General features: G+C 26.6%; 2 protein-coding genes across 2 annotated transcripts; both read right to left on the bottom strand.

Annotated features, from left to right (window-relative positions):
- Nucleotides 1-1,444: 1,444 nt before the first annotated feature.
- On the bottom strand, nt 1,445-3,669 carry LOC101261351 (ethylene-responsive transcription factor ERF038-like). The gene has a single exon (XM_069288603.1). The coding sequence runs from the start codon at nt 2,544-2,546 to the stop codon at nt 1,821-1,823; it is 726 nt and encodes a 241-aa protein (XP_069144704.1). The 5' UTR covers nt 2,547-3,669; the 3' UTR covers nt 1,445-1,820.
- Nucleotides 3,670-9,564: 5,895 nt separating this feature from the next.
- On the bottom strand, nt 9,565-14,549 carry LOC138338084 (ethylene-responsive transcription factor ERF038-like). The gene has a single exon (XM_069288602.1). The coding sequence runs from the start codon at nt 10,853-10,855 to the stop codon at nt 10,133-10,135; it is 723 nt and encodes a 240-aa protein (XP_069144703.1). The 5' UTR covers nt 10,856-14,549; the 3' UTR covers nt 9,565-10,132.
- Between the last annotated feature and the right edge of the window lie 109 nt (nt 14,550-14,658).

Here is a 14,658-nt window from a genome sequence, read left to right as displayed (position 1 = left end):
ATATCTTCAATACTCTCTATATGATTAGTGTAAAATAAATAATTGCTAGTTTACATCACAATCTATATTGGTTAATATCTGACTATGGTCTGTTATCAATGCAAATCAATTTAGAAGTGTTGGTATGTTTTATTTATCATTGACACAACCAATAATTTGTATTGATAGAACATTAAGGAAATTAATAAAATTGACATGTATCCAAAGAGAAAGGGACAATGATGTTATATGTCACTGTTGTAAACGAAAAATAATTAATGCAATCCAATATTTTTGGGATATTAAAATGTATCCTTTAGTATCCTAAACTATGATTTCGTATTAATTTATGTATATTGCTTTTATTACGATGTGAAAGTCTTAACTAATCGTGCTTTAATTTTAAGGCATGTTCCCATGTTCATGTTTAAATATTTTAAATATGCCTTCCGGTCTCTAATATTAGTAATTATTATTATGGCTAATTAATTTGTTCATAACATTTGAAGTTTACAAAAATTACAATTAATTTTTTTTCTTTAAAAAAAATTTATTCCTTTTCTTTTAACAAGTGATGTGATTTCATTAGTTTTAACTTAGGTACACTCTAGTTTGTATTATTACTTATGTTATTATATTTTGGTACCTTCAGATACATTCACAAATACATGTTGGGGATAAATGAGGTTAAAATTAAGTGTAATTTATAATTGCTACATTGAAAATCCAACTAGACTCATACAAATTTGTGATACATAACAAATCTCGCTTTCCTCTCACTCATCTCACTCACCACTCTCCTATATTCTCATATTCTGAGATACGTGCGAATCATTCCAGATACATACATATACATGTATCTGATGTGATTCACATATATCTGAAATTTATAACAAATCTCGTTCGTCTCTTTTTCATCTCACTCCGCACACTTCTACGTACCGATATACTAGATACATTTAAACCACACTAAATACATGTATTTAAGTATATCTTTCTTTATAATCCATTGTCTCCTTCCAATTCGCCGAACGCCCACGAAACACAAAAATAATTAAAGAGTAAATTACTTGTTTATTCATTTTTTATTTTTTTATTTTAAAAGGCAAAGAAAAGAATTGAAAAGTGAAAGAAAAAAAAAGGAAAAATTCTTATCTCACCGCCGTTTTCTATTTACAACTGAAGTGGCCGAACTTTTATTCACATGTTTTTTTTTTCTCTCTCTCTTTTTCAGGGAATATAAGCTCTGATTTGCAGAAAAAATAAAATAAAATATTTTACGTATTAAAAATATTATTAAAAATCTGCCAAACGTCGTGCATGAAATGATAAATTTCACATGCTTCCAGTTGTATTTCTTCTATTGTTGGTAAATTAGGATTCCCCTAATTTACTTTTTTTACCAAAAGAAGCAAGCTAAACAAAATAAAAAAATAATAAACGTATGCATGCAGCAAATGAAAAATAAAAATAAAAATCAAGAAATTAACTTATTCATTTATTTCGATTTTACAACGAGAGATACACCCAAAATCAATCCACAAAGCATTTCACGTTAATAAAATTTAAAAAAAACTGTACTTGAAGCGATTATATATATGAAAATAACTTATAATAAGCTACTTATTTGTTACAAACAATAAGGCTCCCCTAGTACAATTAACTCAATTCAATGAGGTAAAAAACAAAAATTACTGTTAATTTCACTTTTTTTTTTAATTTTTTCATTAAAAAATTATACTATTTACGTAAAAATGCAGTCTAATTGCTGTTATCCCACATTTAGAGACCTTCATTATGCGTTTATTTGGTAAAATATCTTTCGTTGAAAAATTATACTGTTACAATTGTGTGACTTCGAGGCTGTAGTCCCACAAACAGAGATCTTCTTCAGGCCAGAATTCACTGTAATTAGAGTCATTGCTTTCAGCTCCAGCTAAATCCCATGGTGAATTATAGTAACAGAATTTATCAAATTTTTGAGTAAGATCCATAAGAATATCAGGCAAATCAAGAAAAGGGTCTTCGCTATTACTCGTCAAAGATGATTCTGCTGACTCTGTTTCTTCAGAAGAACAGGGCATTTCCATTAACTCATCTGTACTCTGTTTTTCCATAAAATTTCTTGGTGAAATATTCAAAGCTGCAGCCTTTGCGGCTGCAGATTGAATATCTTTAGCGCATTTCGAAGATGGTATAGGAAATTGATGAGCTAATTCAGGGAAATTGAGTAAAGCTAAGTGACCTTTAATGGCAATTGCAGCTACATCATGTGCTCTGGCAGCCATTTCAGCTGTAGAAAATGTACCAAGCCAAATCCTTGATTTTTTCCTCGGCTCGCGAATTTCAGACACCCATTTTCCCCAGCTTCGTTTTCGAACACCGTGGTAAATTGGGTGTTTTGAATCGTCCATTTTCTTGGTTTTCTCAGTACTTGATTTGATTTTCTTGTTTTGATTGGTTTGTTGTTTCGATGATTTCAAGGTTATTGATCTTTTTGTTAGAGATGAAGAAGAAATTGTTTGATAGTTATTGAAAATAATGGGAGATTGATGTTTTTCTTCCATGGGAGTTTTGTTAGTAGTAGAAGAGGAAGCTACAGAGTTAAGCTTCTTATAGTGTTTTGGTTTTTGGACTTATTGGCACTTTTTATCTTTTTTTTTTTACTTTAGATGGAATAATTCCAAAGAAAAAAAGTGAAAGCAAATACTACTAATTAAGTACTAACTAGCTTCCACTACAATTAGGTGTTGTTTGGTTTAAAATTGAGATATCTTAAGGTTATAATTTTGTGATTTACAGCCAAGATTAGAGCATAATTAGATAACTTGTTCCATCTCCATTAGGAAGTGTCATCAAAGACTTTGTAAGTTTTATAAAGTGATTGTTAAGTCAAATTATATTATATAAGGTAAAACGCTAGTCGGACAAGAACACACACGTTCAGAAAGTAAAGATACTTAAATAGATGTATGGATATACTTAAAAGAGATAAGACTAGAAATGAAGATATTCAAAATAAGGTGAGAGTGACCATTCTGGTGAACAAGATGCAGAAAGTGAGATTGAGATAATTTGAAAATATGAAAAGGACAAAATTTAGATAGTTTGAACATATAAAATTTAAGAAATATTTGAGCCGAGGTAGGATGAATCTAAGAAATATATCGAAAAGAAGTGATCAATTATATAGAACATGCACATGCACACTTAAAATGGAAACTAACTTTAAAGCAACCTTTTGATTTTTTTGTAAGAGCTAGCCATGGTGTCGGTTGTCTCCAAACAGCCATTTTTCATGTTTAATGATTCTCTCTACATGCTAAAGATACTATTTTTTTAAAAAAAATTTATACAATTTATTTTGTCTATATAGAATTTGAAATATCAATTATATTCTATGTTCTAAATGGTTAAATAATAAGTAAAGAGTTAATTGAGGAGAACAATGTCATATTAAAGTCACGTAAATTCAAAAAACAAATATACTCATAGTAACATAATTTCAATATTTATTTGTGTCACTCAACTATTTCAATTATAAATTTGGTCATAAATTAAAAAAATATGTAGTACGTATGCCTGTATAAGCAATACTGACAAGTTGACTTGTCAATCAGCTCCAATTTATTTATGATATCTATTATATTTATTTAATTTTTACTCTATATAAATATAAGATCTATAAAAAAAAAACTATTGAATTCATTCGGGGAAGTACCAATATCAAAGCATCAACGATGACTTATTTTTTGTACCACCAAGTACCTGTATAAGCCCAAGGACAAATTAGAGTATGGTTTTTTAGGACAAAAAATTGATATGTTAGTAGTGAAAGTTAAAAGTATTATTACTACTCCAATTGATTATGAAACAAGCTAGCAAAGTCTGTAATAAAGAATTTATTCACGGCTTTTCCAGCTTACAGAAAAATATTTTTTTACGTACATAACTTAGATTTTAGTAGTCCTAAGTTGAACAATAACTGATTACCTAATTTTTGAATTAGATTTAAATTATATGTTCTAGAGGTGTAAAAATTAATATGTGATTATATAAGATTAAAAATGATCATTTTGACGAATGATGACTGAAGGTGTTGAAAGGGTACGAGGTAGACTTAAAATCATATGAAAAGATCTTTTTTTCCAAAGGTCTGCAATTTTTTTGTATCAATATATAGACTTGGCTAAAAATAATTTACATAATAATTAAAAGTAAAATTATTAGATCCTATTAGTTATATTACATTATTAGACCCTAGTATGCTAATAACTAGATAGAAGCACCATATAGTAGGAAGATGTATAAGTTTTGGTAAGATAATTTTGATTTTAAAATATACAATATTATATGATGGGTAAACTAATTAATTTGATGTTATTAAATTCAATATTAATTATATTGACAATTGACATTTGCATTCTTAAACATGGATATAAAGAAACTGACAAATTATATTAAATTAATAAGTGTAGCTTATTGATGATATATAATTAATAATAAATGAATGTCATGGTGAATAAAATTTATAATTTGGCTACATGATTTTTGCTATTTTATATGGATTACTTGTAATGGGAATATCATTGCTAGGTATTGATAGTTCAAAGAAGGAAGTAGAGTAATAAAATTATCCTATATTGTATCACTAATAAATTGATGAAGAATGAGATAAATATTTTTCTGTTGCTTTTCAAAACATATATTTTGTAATATTGTTATTGTTAGTGAAATGTTGAGTTTTATGAAAGTTCATACTTTTAAACGTAAGCATGGGAGAGACTGGAGAATGATTGATCCCGATTTACCTTAATAATTTTATCATTTATATAATTATTATGAGTTATTTTAAGTAATAAGATATCAATTAAGTGGAAGCAGATCACAAAAAATGTAGAGAGAAAATATTTTATGTATTTATATAAAAGATATTTAAAAACTCCATCCTTTTGTTTCCTAATTTTGTTTTATATTTTCATTCAATAATCGTTATTCACTTTATAACCTAATACAGATTTTCGTAGCATAAAACCAACTAACGAGAAAATTATTTACTAATTATTTTAAAGATATTTTTATTCTCAGAGTTTGAACTTGAACCTTATAATTACTCTAGTTAAGTGTAAGTATCTTGTACCTAGAGGGGATTAAGTATTTGAATTTGTGGAGCATTAAACTGAACCTATCACAATTTTAAAATTGTGGATTCATACCTATTATTTTTTTTTATAATTTTAATGGTGTTTACATATAATTTCATACTATATATAAAATATATTAAATTCAGATCAATTCGATATTATAAAACTGCATCTATCCCAATGTATATCCATATATCTTATCACAATCTTTCATAATATGTACATGTCTTCAACATAGACTTGGCTAAACATATTTCTTATTGAATAACCTCCTTTTATAATTAAGTATATGTTACATGCATTTAACTTTTAGCAATATCTGTTAATACTCATAAATACTTAGACTTTTTCTTTTTCAATATTGACTCACATAATACTTCTAGTAAATTACATGATTGAATAATTTTAGCTCTAAGAATTAATGATGGAGAGGTAAAATCAGTTTCATTAATGACAAAAAACTTAACAATTTATCTTATCCGAAACTTTCCCTAATTATATTAATCTTGATTTTTCAGAATTCAAAGCAAACGATACATAAGTTTTGTATCAAATATATAACTATAAATCAGATTCATACCAATTTAGGTTTGATGTAATTGATGTAATGTAATAATAATAACATTTGTTCTAGATATGTTGTACATAAAAAAAAAATTATTATGATCTGATAAAGTAGAGTGATGTATCCAAATATTAAAAAAGAGAAGGAAAAATGAGATTTTGTGCTTGTTTAGCCATAGATTTCTCAAATAATATCTGGAAAAAAATTTGACAAATTATGTTTGTTCATAGAATTTGTTATTATTTGTAAATATTTTGGGCAAATATCCCAAATTCCCAAATACTATTTTTTTCTAGTATTTGAGTCAAATCTCATTATTTGGGATCTTAAGAAAATTAAAATTTTACCCCAATTTTTTATCTTTTACAAAAACACCCTCTATAGTAGTTGTTTGCATTGTATTACATAGTTTTTTACGTGAACATCAAAATAGTGATGAAATATTTAGTGAATATTAAATAATGATATGATTGTTGATGAAAAATTATTAAAAATTGGCACAAGGTAACAAAGTCATGTGTTTTGTCTACTTCACGATATATTGAATGATGCTTGTTGCACTCACTCTAAATTACCATATTGCTCTAGTGTCATGGACACTATTTGTTATTGTTGTAACGAACATACAATTGACTTGTAATACAAACTTATAGTTAGTTCTGATAGTTTTAAAACTTATGCGTATAAATCATATTTTTCTAAAAAAGTGAAATATTTTTCCCAAATCCTATGGCCAAACACATGGTGAAATTTCACCCAAATTTTCACTCAAATAATATTTACCAAAAATATTTAGAAATCTATGATAAAACGCTCACTTTAAATGATTACTTAATTTCCGATTATATGGCCTGGTCCGTCTATCCTTATATCAAGACACATGTCAACAAAATAAAATATAAGGTTTTAAAAATATTTTTTAAAAAAAAAAGAAATTCAAATTAATTATTTCGTACTAGTATCATTTTCAGATGGGATAAAGTATAGAGTAAATGGGATTCTAGCTTATCATCCAAGTCTTGGTCCATTGACTTTAATCATTCTCTGCATGTTGTACTGAACTATAACCTACCAAAGGATCTGCATGCTTTTTTTTTTAAAAAAAAAAAATAAAAATTACATATGATTTCAATTTATATTGCATAGTTTAATTAGTCAAAAAGTCATTATAATATTTGTGTGTAAAAAGGCAGCACTATAATTCAACATTATGTATGTATAATAAAATTCAAAATTCAGTAAGCAAGAATTATATATTTTACTTTGCAGGATTTATCTTTATTCTTCCTATCCCAATTTTAATTATTTAATAGCTAAAATCTTTACCAGCATTAATTAAGTGTTATTAGAATCAATGACGCTAAACTTTAGGAACATATACAAAGAGTGACAATTATCGCTAAAAGTATGTATTTAACGATAATTAAGAATCAAATGCCGTTAATAGTCATTTTTATTGTAGCGTCTGGAGGGTCTTTAATTTTTACTTTAAATTGTCCTAAATATCAGACCTGCAGATGCTATATCTTATTGCAACCATGAAAAGCACATTTGATTTGATTAATAAGGATAACCTCTATATCTTGCTAGTTAACATGACACCACAATAAGGAAGGTTAAAAAAGAGAGAATAATTAAGAAACTAATCATGAAAGTTAAACTTAATTATTTTCTGACTGTTGATGTTGTGTGTTCTTTTTCTTTTTTGGGGTGTTACATAGCTCTAGACAATTAAATAAGATAATGGAGTATTTGTTATCACAATGAAAAGAACTTTAGTTAAATTTGAGAATTGTAAATATGTGGTTGGCTAAATCCTAGAGGGTAACAAGTCCTTTCAAAATTACCATGCCTTTGAACCACATTTTATTGTTATTATTATTATTCATCTCAATTACTTTCACTAGGCCCGACTAGTTAAATAGATATTATACGACTCTACTCATTAAAATTTAAATTAACGAGAAAAAAAATGTTATTTGACTTCTATTAGGATTTGAAGAGTCTCCAAACAATAATAAATTTATCTACGTGTAAATTATAGGATCACAATTTGAACGATGAAATCATTTGACATTAATACTTACGTCAGAGTAGACTGTCTACATTTACCATCTTTGGAGTATAATTTATCCTTGAACCCTATTGAACTCGTTATACTTTGTACATCAAACTAATTTTTTTTTCTTTTAATCTTTATCATGATTTTTACCTTACGTCACTACTGAATGATGTGATTTAGTGATCAATAAGTTGCGTACAAATTTCGAATCAAAGTTAAATATTTTATTGAGATGAAAATACTAGTTAATTTCATTCTTATATCCGACTAATATTAGTAACAAAGTTAGTTGATGAAAATACTAATTTCTTCTTGTATCTATTTGACTTATACTGATAGCAAAGTTACTCAATATCAATGTTGATGAATATAATAGATACTCAATGATCCAAACACCATCATTAAAAATATAAAAGGTATTTTTCACTTACTTCATTGACTAGAATTTCTTGATGGTTTAGTTACTTATTAGGGTAGGGTGGGGAGTTTGCTGTATATAGGGTGGGGGATTTAAAAAAAAAAGGAAACAAGAAAAAGAGGTAAAAATGCATGAAAAGCAAAAGAGGATTTCAATGATTAAGAAAAAAAAAGAAGGTAATTTAAGCCCTTCTTTTTATTCTGTACATTTTTAATATTTTCTATTTCAGCATATTCAGATAATAATATCAAGAAAATTGTGAATTATATGAGAATTTTTTTGGAAATTAAAATGAAAATTTATAGAAAAATAAGTTTTCTACGTATTTTCATTGGTATATACTTAAGGTCTTAAGGTTTATTAACGTTTAAAAAATATTTTATGCGGTTAATTAACTCATATATCTTAAATTTGAACGTAGTTGATCAATTAAACTGAGATAATTGATAAGCTTAAATAAGATAATATTTTTAGCAAGAGTTATATAGCGAACTTTGATTTATTTAGATTTGAGGCATAACAATGATTATAATAATTGTATGTCATATATCAATTTAGAGTATTATCTGATATTCATTTTAAAAAAAATTATCTCATGTGATATTCAGTCTCATCTTTATGATCCAACAAAAAAAAATTCATGCACAAAAGCTCAAACTTAAAATATCTGATTAAGAATAAAAAAAATTAAATTTTTCGATCGTAATCTATGTGTGACGATTTGTTATTAATGTAAACCAAGAGAAAAGGACAATGATGTTATGTGTCACTATTGTAAACAAACAACAATTAATACATTCCCTAATTTTGGGATATAGAAATGTATCCTTTTGTATCCTAAACTATGATTGTAGTAATATATCTTAGCTTTATTAATTATTACCATGTGAGAGTCTTATTCAATATTATTCAATCCCATGTTTATAATTAAATTCTTCAAATGTTGAAGTTTTTTTCGATTAGTTCGTTTATTTCTAATTAATGTATATTGTTAAATCGATATATTTATTAAAAAATAATTATTAATATAATAAATTTATTATTTTATCGTTATTCGAGCCTTTCCTTCATATGAGTTGTATAAATATGTACTTTCTACGTCTAAAAAAAGGATGATTCTATTTTTCTTTTTAGTCTGTTTAAAAAAGAATGATCCATTTCCTTATTTGGCGACATTTCAATTTTATTATACACGTGACATGTTTGAGACCACAAAATTAAAAGACATTTTGGTACATTTGATATAATTTTGATTTAGAATCACAAGATTAAATTTTTTTTAATCTTCGTTCTGAATCAAATTAAGTCATTCTTTTTTAAACGGAAGGAGTGTACAGAACAAAATATGAGTCTGTATTAGTTTTTTTTTTAATTAAAAAAAGGCAAAAGAAAAAAGAAAAGAAAATGAAAAGTGATTAAATTATTCATATGTTCTTTTTTATTTTTTTTCCCCAGAGAATATAAGCTCTGATTTGCAGAAGAATTAAAATATTTTATCTACTAAAAATATTATATAAAACCTGCCAAACATCGTGCATAAAATGATAAATTAGGATTCCCCTAAAAAAATTACCTAAAGAAGCAAGCTAAATTATATTCCCCTGGCAATATATTTATTTATCGGTCACTGAAAAAAATAGTTAAGAAAATAATTTATTCATTAGTGTATTTACAATGAACCATAACATAAAAGATGACTGTCAATTCCGTACTCATTTATTCTATTTTGTTACATAAAAAAAAAAGATTAGAAAAAATTTAAATCATTTAAAAAGTTACATGACTTAGATATGTTAACGAGAAAAAAAAATTTCATATTCCATATCACACCTTCTTAATACTTGTGTCTTTCGCTTGCCAAAAATTCGACATATTAATTTATCATCTTTTATTTATAAGTAATTTTGAGCTTTCAATAAATATTTAAAAAAATTTAATTGTTGGAATATCGAAAAATTATAGTATTATGGCTGTGAAACTTCGAGTGGGGTTTCAGTTTCATGGTTGTAATCCCACGAATAGAGCTCTTCTTGAGGCCAAAAGCTTACAGCTCCAGCCAAATCCCACGGTGAATTATAGTAACAGAATTTATCAAATTTTTGAGTGAGATCCATAAGAAGATCAGGCAAATCAAGAAAAGGGTCTTCGCTATTACTCGTCAAAGATGATTCTGCTGACTCTGTTTCTTCAGAAGAACAGGGCATTTCCATTAACTCATCTGTACTCTGTTTTTCCATAAAATTTCTTGGTGAAATATTCAAAGCTGCAGCCTTTGCGGCTGCAGATTGAATATCTTTAGCGCATTTCGAAGATGGTATAGGAAATTGATGAGCTAATTCAGGGAAATTGAGTAAAGCTAAGTGACCTTTAATGGCAATTGCAGCTACATCATGTGCTCTGGCAGCCATTTCAGCTGTAGAAAATGTACCAAGCCAAATCCTTGATTTTTTCCTCGGCTCGCGAATTTCAGACACCCATTTTCCCCAGCTTCGTTTTCGAACACCGTGGTAAATTGGGTGTTTTGAATCGTCCATTTTCTTGGTTTTTTCAGTACTGGATTTGATTTTCTTGTTTTGATTGGTTTGTTGTTTCGATGATTTCAAGGATATTGATCTTTTTGTTAGAGATGAAGAAGAAATTGTTTGATAGTTATTGAAAATAATGGGAGATTGATGTTTTTCTTCCATGGGAGTTTTGTTTTAGTTGAGTGAAAAAATACATAGTGCTTCTTCTTATAGTGTTTTTTGTGTTCTTGGACTCATTTGGCACTTTATTTATCTTTTTTTTTTTTTACTTTAGATGGAATAATACCAAAGAAAAAAGAAAAAAAAAAGTAAAAGCAAATTAATTTATTTGTACTACATTTCTTTTTAGTTTCAAAAGTTACCTTATCCACAATATAATAAGACTAATAATTATGTTTTATATCTAAAATAGTTCGTTTGTTATGCAAACAATGATATGTGTATTTCTGACCGGGTAAATATATACAAATCTTGTAATTATATATTGAGGAACTTTAAAATTTTGTTTGTATATTTCACGTGGTAATGTAAAAACAAGATAATTTATTAGGAATTTCTCATAAATCATATCCAAATAATTAGAGTAAGTATATACAAAATTTTGAATTTATATCATCAGATTGGAATCAAACAAATTTTTTGAATTTATATTAATCAGACGAATAACAAGATCGTACGAAACTATAGTTGTGAATTAGAATTCCCCTAAATAGTAGCTATATGATTTAAATGTTTGGTATTATACGCAATTTCTCTTTTCTTTTTTCATCCCATAAACCTTATGAGCTCGTTTATTGAGAATAAGTTATTTTGAGATTAGTTATCTCGAGATTATTATTTTATTTTTACTATATGAAATAAAAATAATATTACTATCTTAATATAAGTTATTCAGTAATTTATCTTAATCAAACATGGAAAAATACATCTTATTTCAATTGTATTTGGTGACCTTAGCGTCTTCTCTAGCAGACTTTTTACTGTTAAAGGCAATTCTCTCAAAACACTTCCTTAAAATGCTTTAGTTTATTTTTTTTTTTTAAAAAAAAATCATTTTCCAAAGTATATCAAATTTATCGAAAGTACCATAATCATATATAAAACTAATTAGTATTTTATATGAAATTTGACATAATAATTACGTGGTATTACAATCATAAAATAGCTCTTCAATGATAATTTTGTTGTTACATGAGTGCATAGAAATAATTTTACCGTATAAGAATGGACTTAGCGTAGCAGATGTCACAAACATATTATTTTTGTAGGTAATTTTTTATTCGATTCATTATTCGTAGTCTATATTAAAACTTTATCAACATAAAATAAAATATTTGTCCTTTCTTAATCACTCATGTTTTTCAGAGTTTGTCATCTATATTTCTAAATTCTTTTTTTTTTAATGACAAAATGTTATAAATGTTTTTAAAACCTTTAACATGTGTCTCCCTATTAAAAAATATCTTTAAAAACCATTGGACTGTAGTTTTATAATGATTTTTTTCCTAAAAAAAATTGATGAACATTCAAAGGTTATTTTTCTGCCAAAATCTCTTTCTTTTTCTCGTTTTATACAATTCGCTTCAATTGTATATGTCTAGCGAATTATATATTTTTATGTTTGTTACAAAGTGCAATTATGCAATCTTTGCAATAGTATATAAATATGAATTTTATGTTTGCTATAGGTGAAAGTTGCCCTTTTTAGTTTAAGGTAATAGATAGACGTTCTTCGATTTTCTATTAGTTTTTTTAAAATCTTTGCAACTTTTTAATATCTCAAACTGTATTCGCAAGTTTCTCTGCTCAAATTCATTGATTTTAAGTAAAAAAAAATGAGGTTGTCTGTTGGTTTTTTACTCGATTTTCAATCTATTTTAATTTTTGTAATTTCTTTCTCCTTTGACTGTGATATTTCCTTTAAGCATTTTAGGGATATATGGGCCATATTCATCCTAGTCCATAGATACAATACCTTAGTAATCAATAAAGAAAACAAAGCTTGAAAAAAGAAAACTATATATTATGAATAAAGAAAACAAATTATTTTATTTATTAAAAAGAAAAAAAAACTTTTGTGCTCTTTATAAGATGCTTTTTGGACACTTCAATATGTTTGGATTCCTAGTTTTAGGTGATTTTGATTGATTGAAGCTTTAACTAGAACTATTTTAGTTACCACATCGACAAAACAATTTATCGAAGCGTTTAATTTGAAAACAAGTTATTATATTAAGGGGGCCTAGCTCTCTTTCTCCACTCGAGTCTGAAGTTCAGCGGCTTTCATCGTTGTCAAACACCTGCGTTAATAAGACAAAGAAATGGAGAGTCTATGCCTTGAATGAATCAGTAACAATGAATTATTTTTATATAACCTTTTTTTCAGAGTTATCAATATGAATTTTGCTTGACGGATTATCTATTGCCTTGATTTTTAGCTTATTTGGAAATTTCTTCAAAATTTATTTTTCTTATCGGATGTCCCCGAAGGGACACATCATTCAAAATTTATTACCATCAAAATCTATGAAGTTCTCGTTTTAAAGTTACGAATAAAAGTAACTAGCTTATAGGTCAAAAAAATAAATCAAGCTTCAAATCATACCTTTTTCATTTTCATAATCATCTTCTCGATCTATGCCTCTTAATATTAAATATATATATATTTTTGAACTCAAACATAGAAATTTGCGCTATTTTTTCAAAAACATTTTATATATTACATATATAAAAAATTAGAAGGGGATAATTTCGAAAAATTAACATCCGTCTAATTAAGTTTGACATCATACTATTAAATTTTGTTTACAACATTACACTTATTTTCTTTAATTTGACTTCTTTGCAATAATTCTTTAATCTTTAAACTAAGTTACAGTAAGTATTCAGAAAAAGAAAACGACAAATTAATCTTCCCCACATGAACCACGAGTTAAGAGAATATCATTAATTATCTATAGTGAATATCAAAATTACTGAAGCATTATGACATTTTGACCTAATCTTTTACTAAAAATGTTTAGTCTAAAATCTTAATCATGTCTTTTGCTTTTGTTCCTTTTGGACTTTTTTTTTAAAAAAAAGAATCTCATTACCTGATCTTTCATTTTTCACTTTTTTTGTGGTTGTGGCTACAAACTTGGAACAGGAGCAAAGCACAAAGATTAAAAAAAATGTAGATTGTGCATGGATGGTGTTGTATTATTATTGGTTTTTATATTAAGTCATGATTAGACTAATCACCATTCAAACATTTTAACTACTAATTTATTACCATGTAAACTATTTTTTTCCCAAGTATATATATAGGAGCCAGGAACTATATAAGAACCAAAAAAAATAATGGAGAATGACTATCGAATCTATAATTATTACGAATAAGATCTATCTGTATTTAGTGTTTATATCAAGTTAAGTAGTACAAACTCTTAGCACTTATAATAATTATTAATAAATAAAAGGTAGGGGTCGTTTGGTTAGGATAATAATTTCATTTCTAATACATTTACTGAAATTTTACCACAATAACTTGTGAAAGGTAGGGGTTGTTTGGTTAGCGGACTAATATATCCTATGCCTAAAAAATGGAACAAAATAATATCTGAAATATTCATTATTAAGTTTGGGATAAAATTGATATTTAATTTAGGTATAAATTTATTGATAGCCACCTTATTCTTGGATCAAACAACTTCATAATGGTCCTCCTTTTTGTTAAGAGTACTACTACTACTTATTTTTCAATTTATTTCTATAGATTTAAGACAATATCTATTAATAATATCATTCTTTTGGTAAAGTACTCATATTAATCATTACTTTTAAGGAGCGTATAAGATTCAAAATAGACAAATAAAAAAGTGACCAGAGTTCCATAATCTTATTCAAATAATATCTACTGCAGCACAGCACAGCACAGCACAATACAAGATATTGTATTTCAAAAACCTTTAGTTTATTGTCAT

Source organism: Solanum lycopersicum, chromosome 8, assembly GCF_036512215.1.
Source record: "Solanum lycopersicum chromosome 8, SLM_r2.1".
Lineage (NCBI taxonomy): Eukaryota > Viridiplantae > Streptophyta > Magnoliopsida > Solanales > Solanaceae > Solanum > Solanum lycopersicum.
The sequence above is the reverse complement of the archived record's forward strand: the minus strand, read 5'-3'. Positions and strand labels throughout refer to the sequence as shown.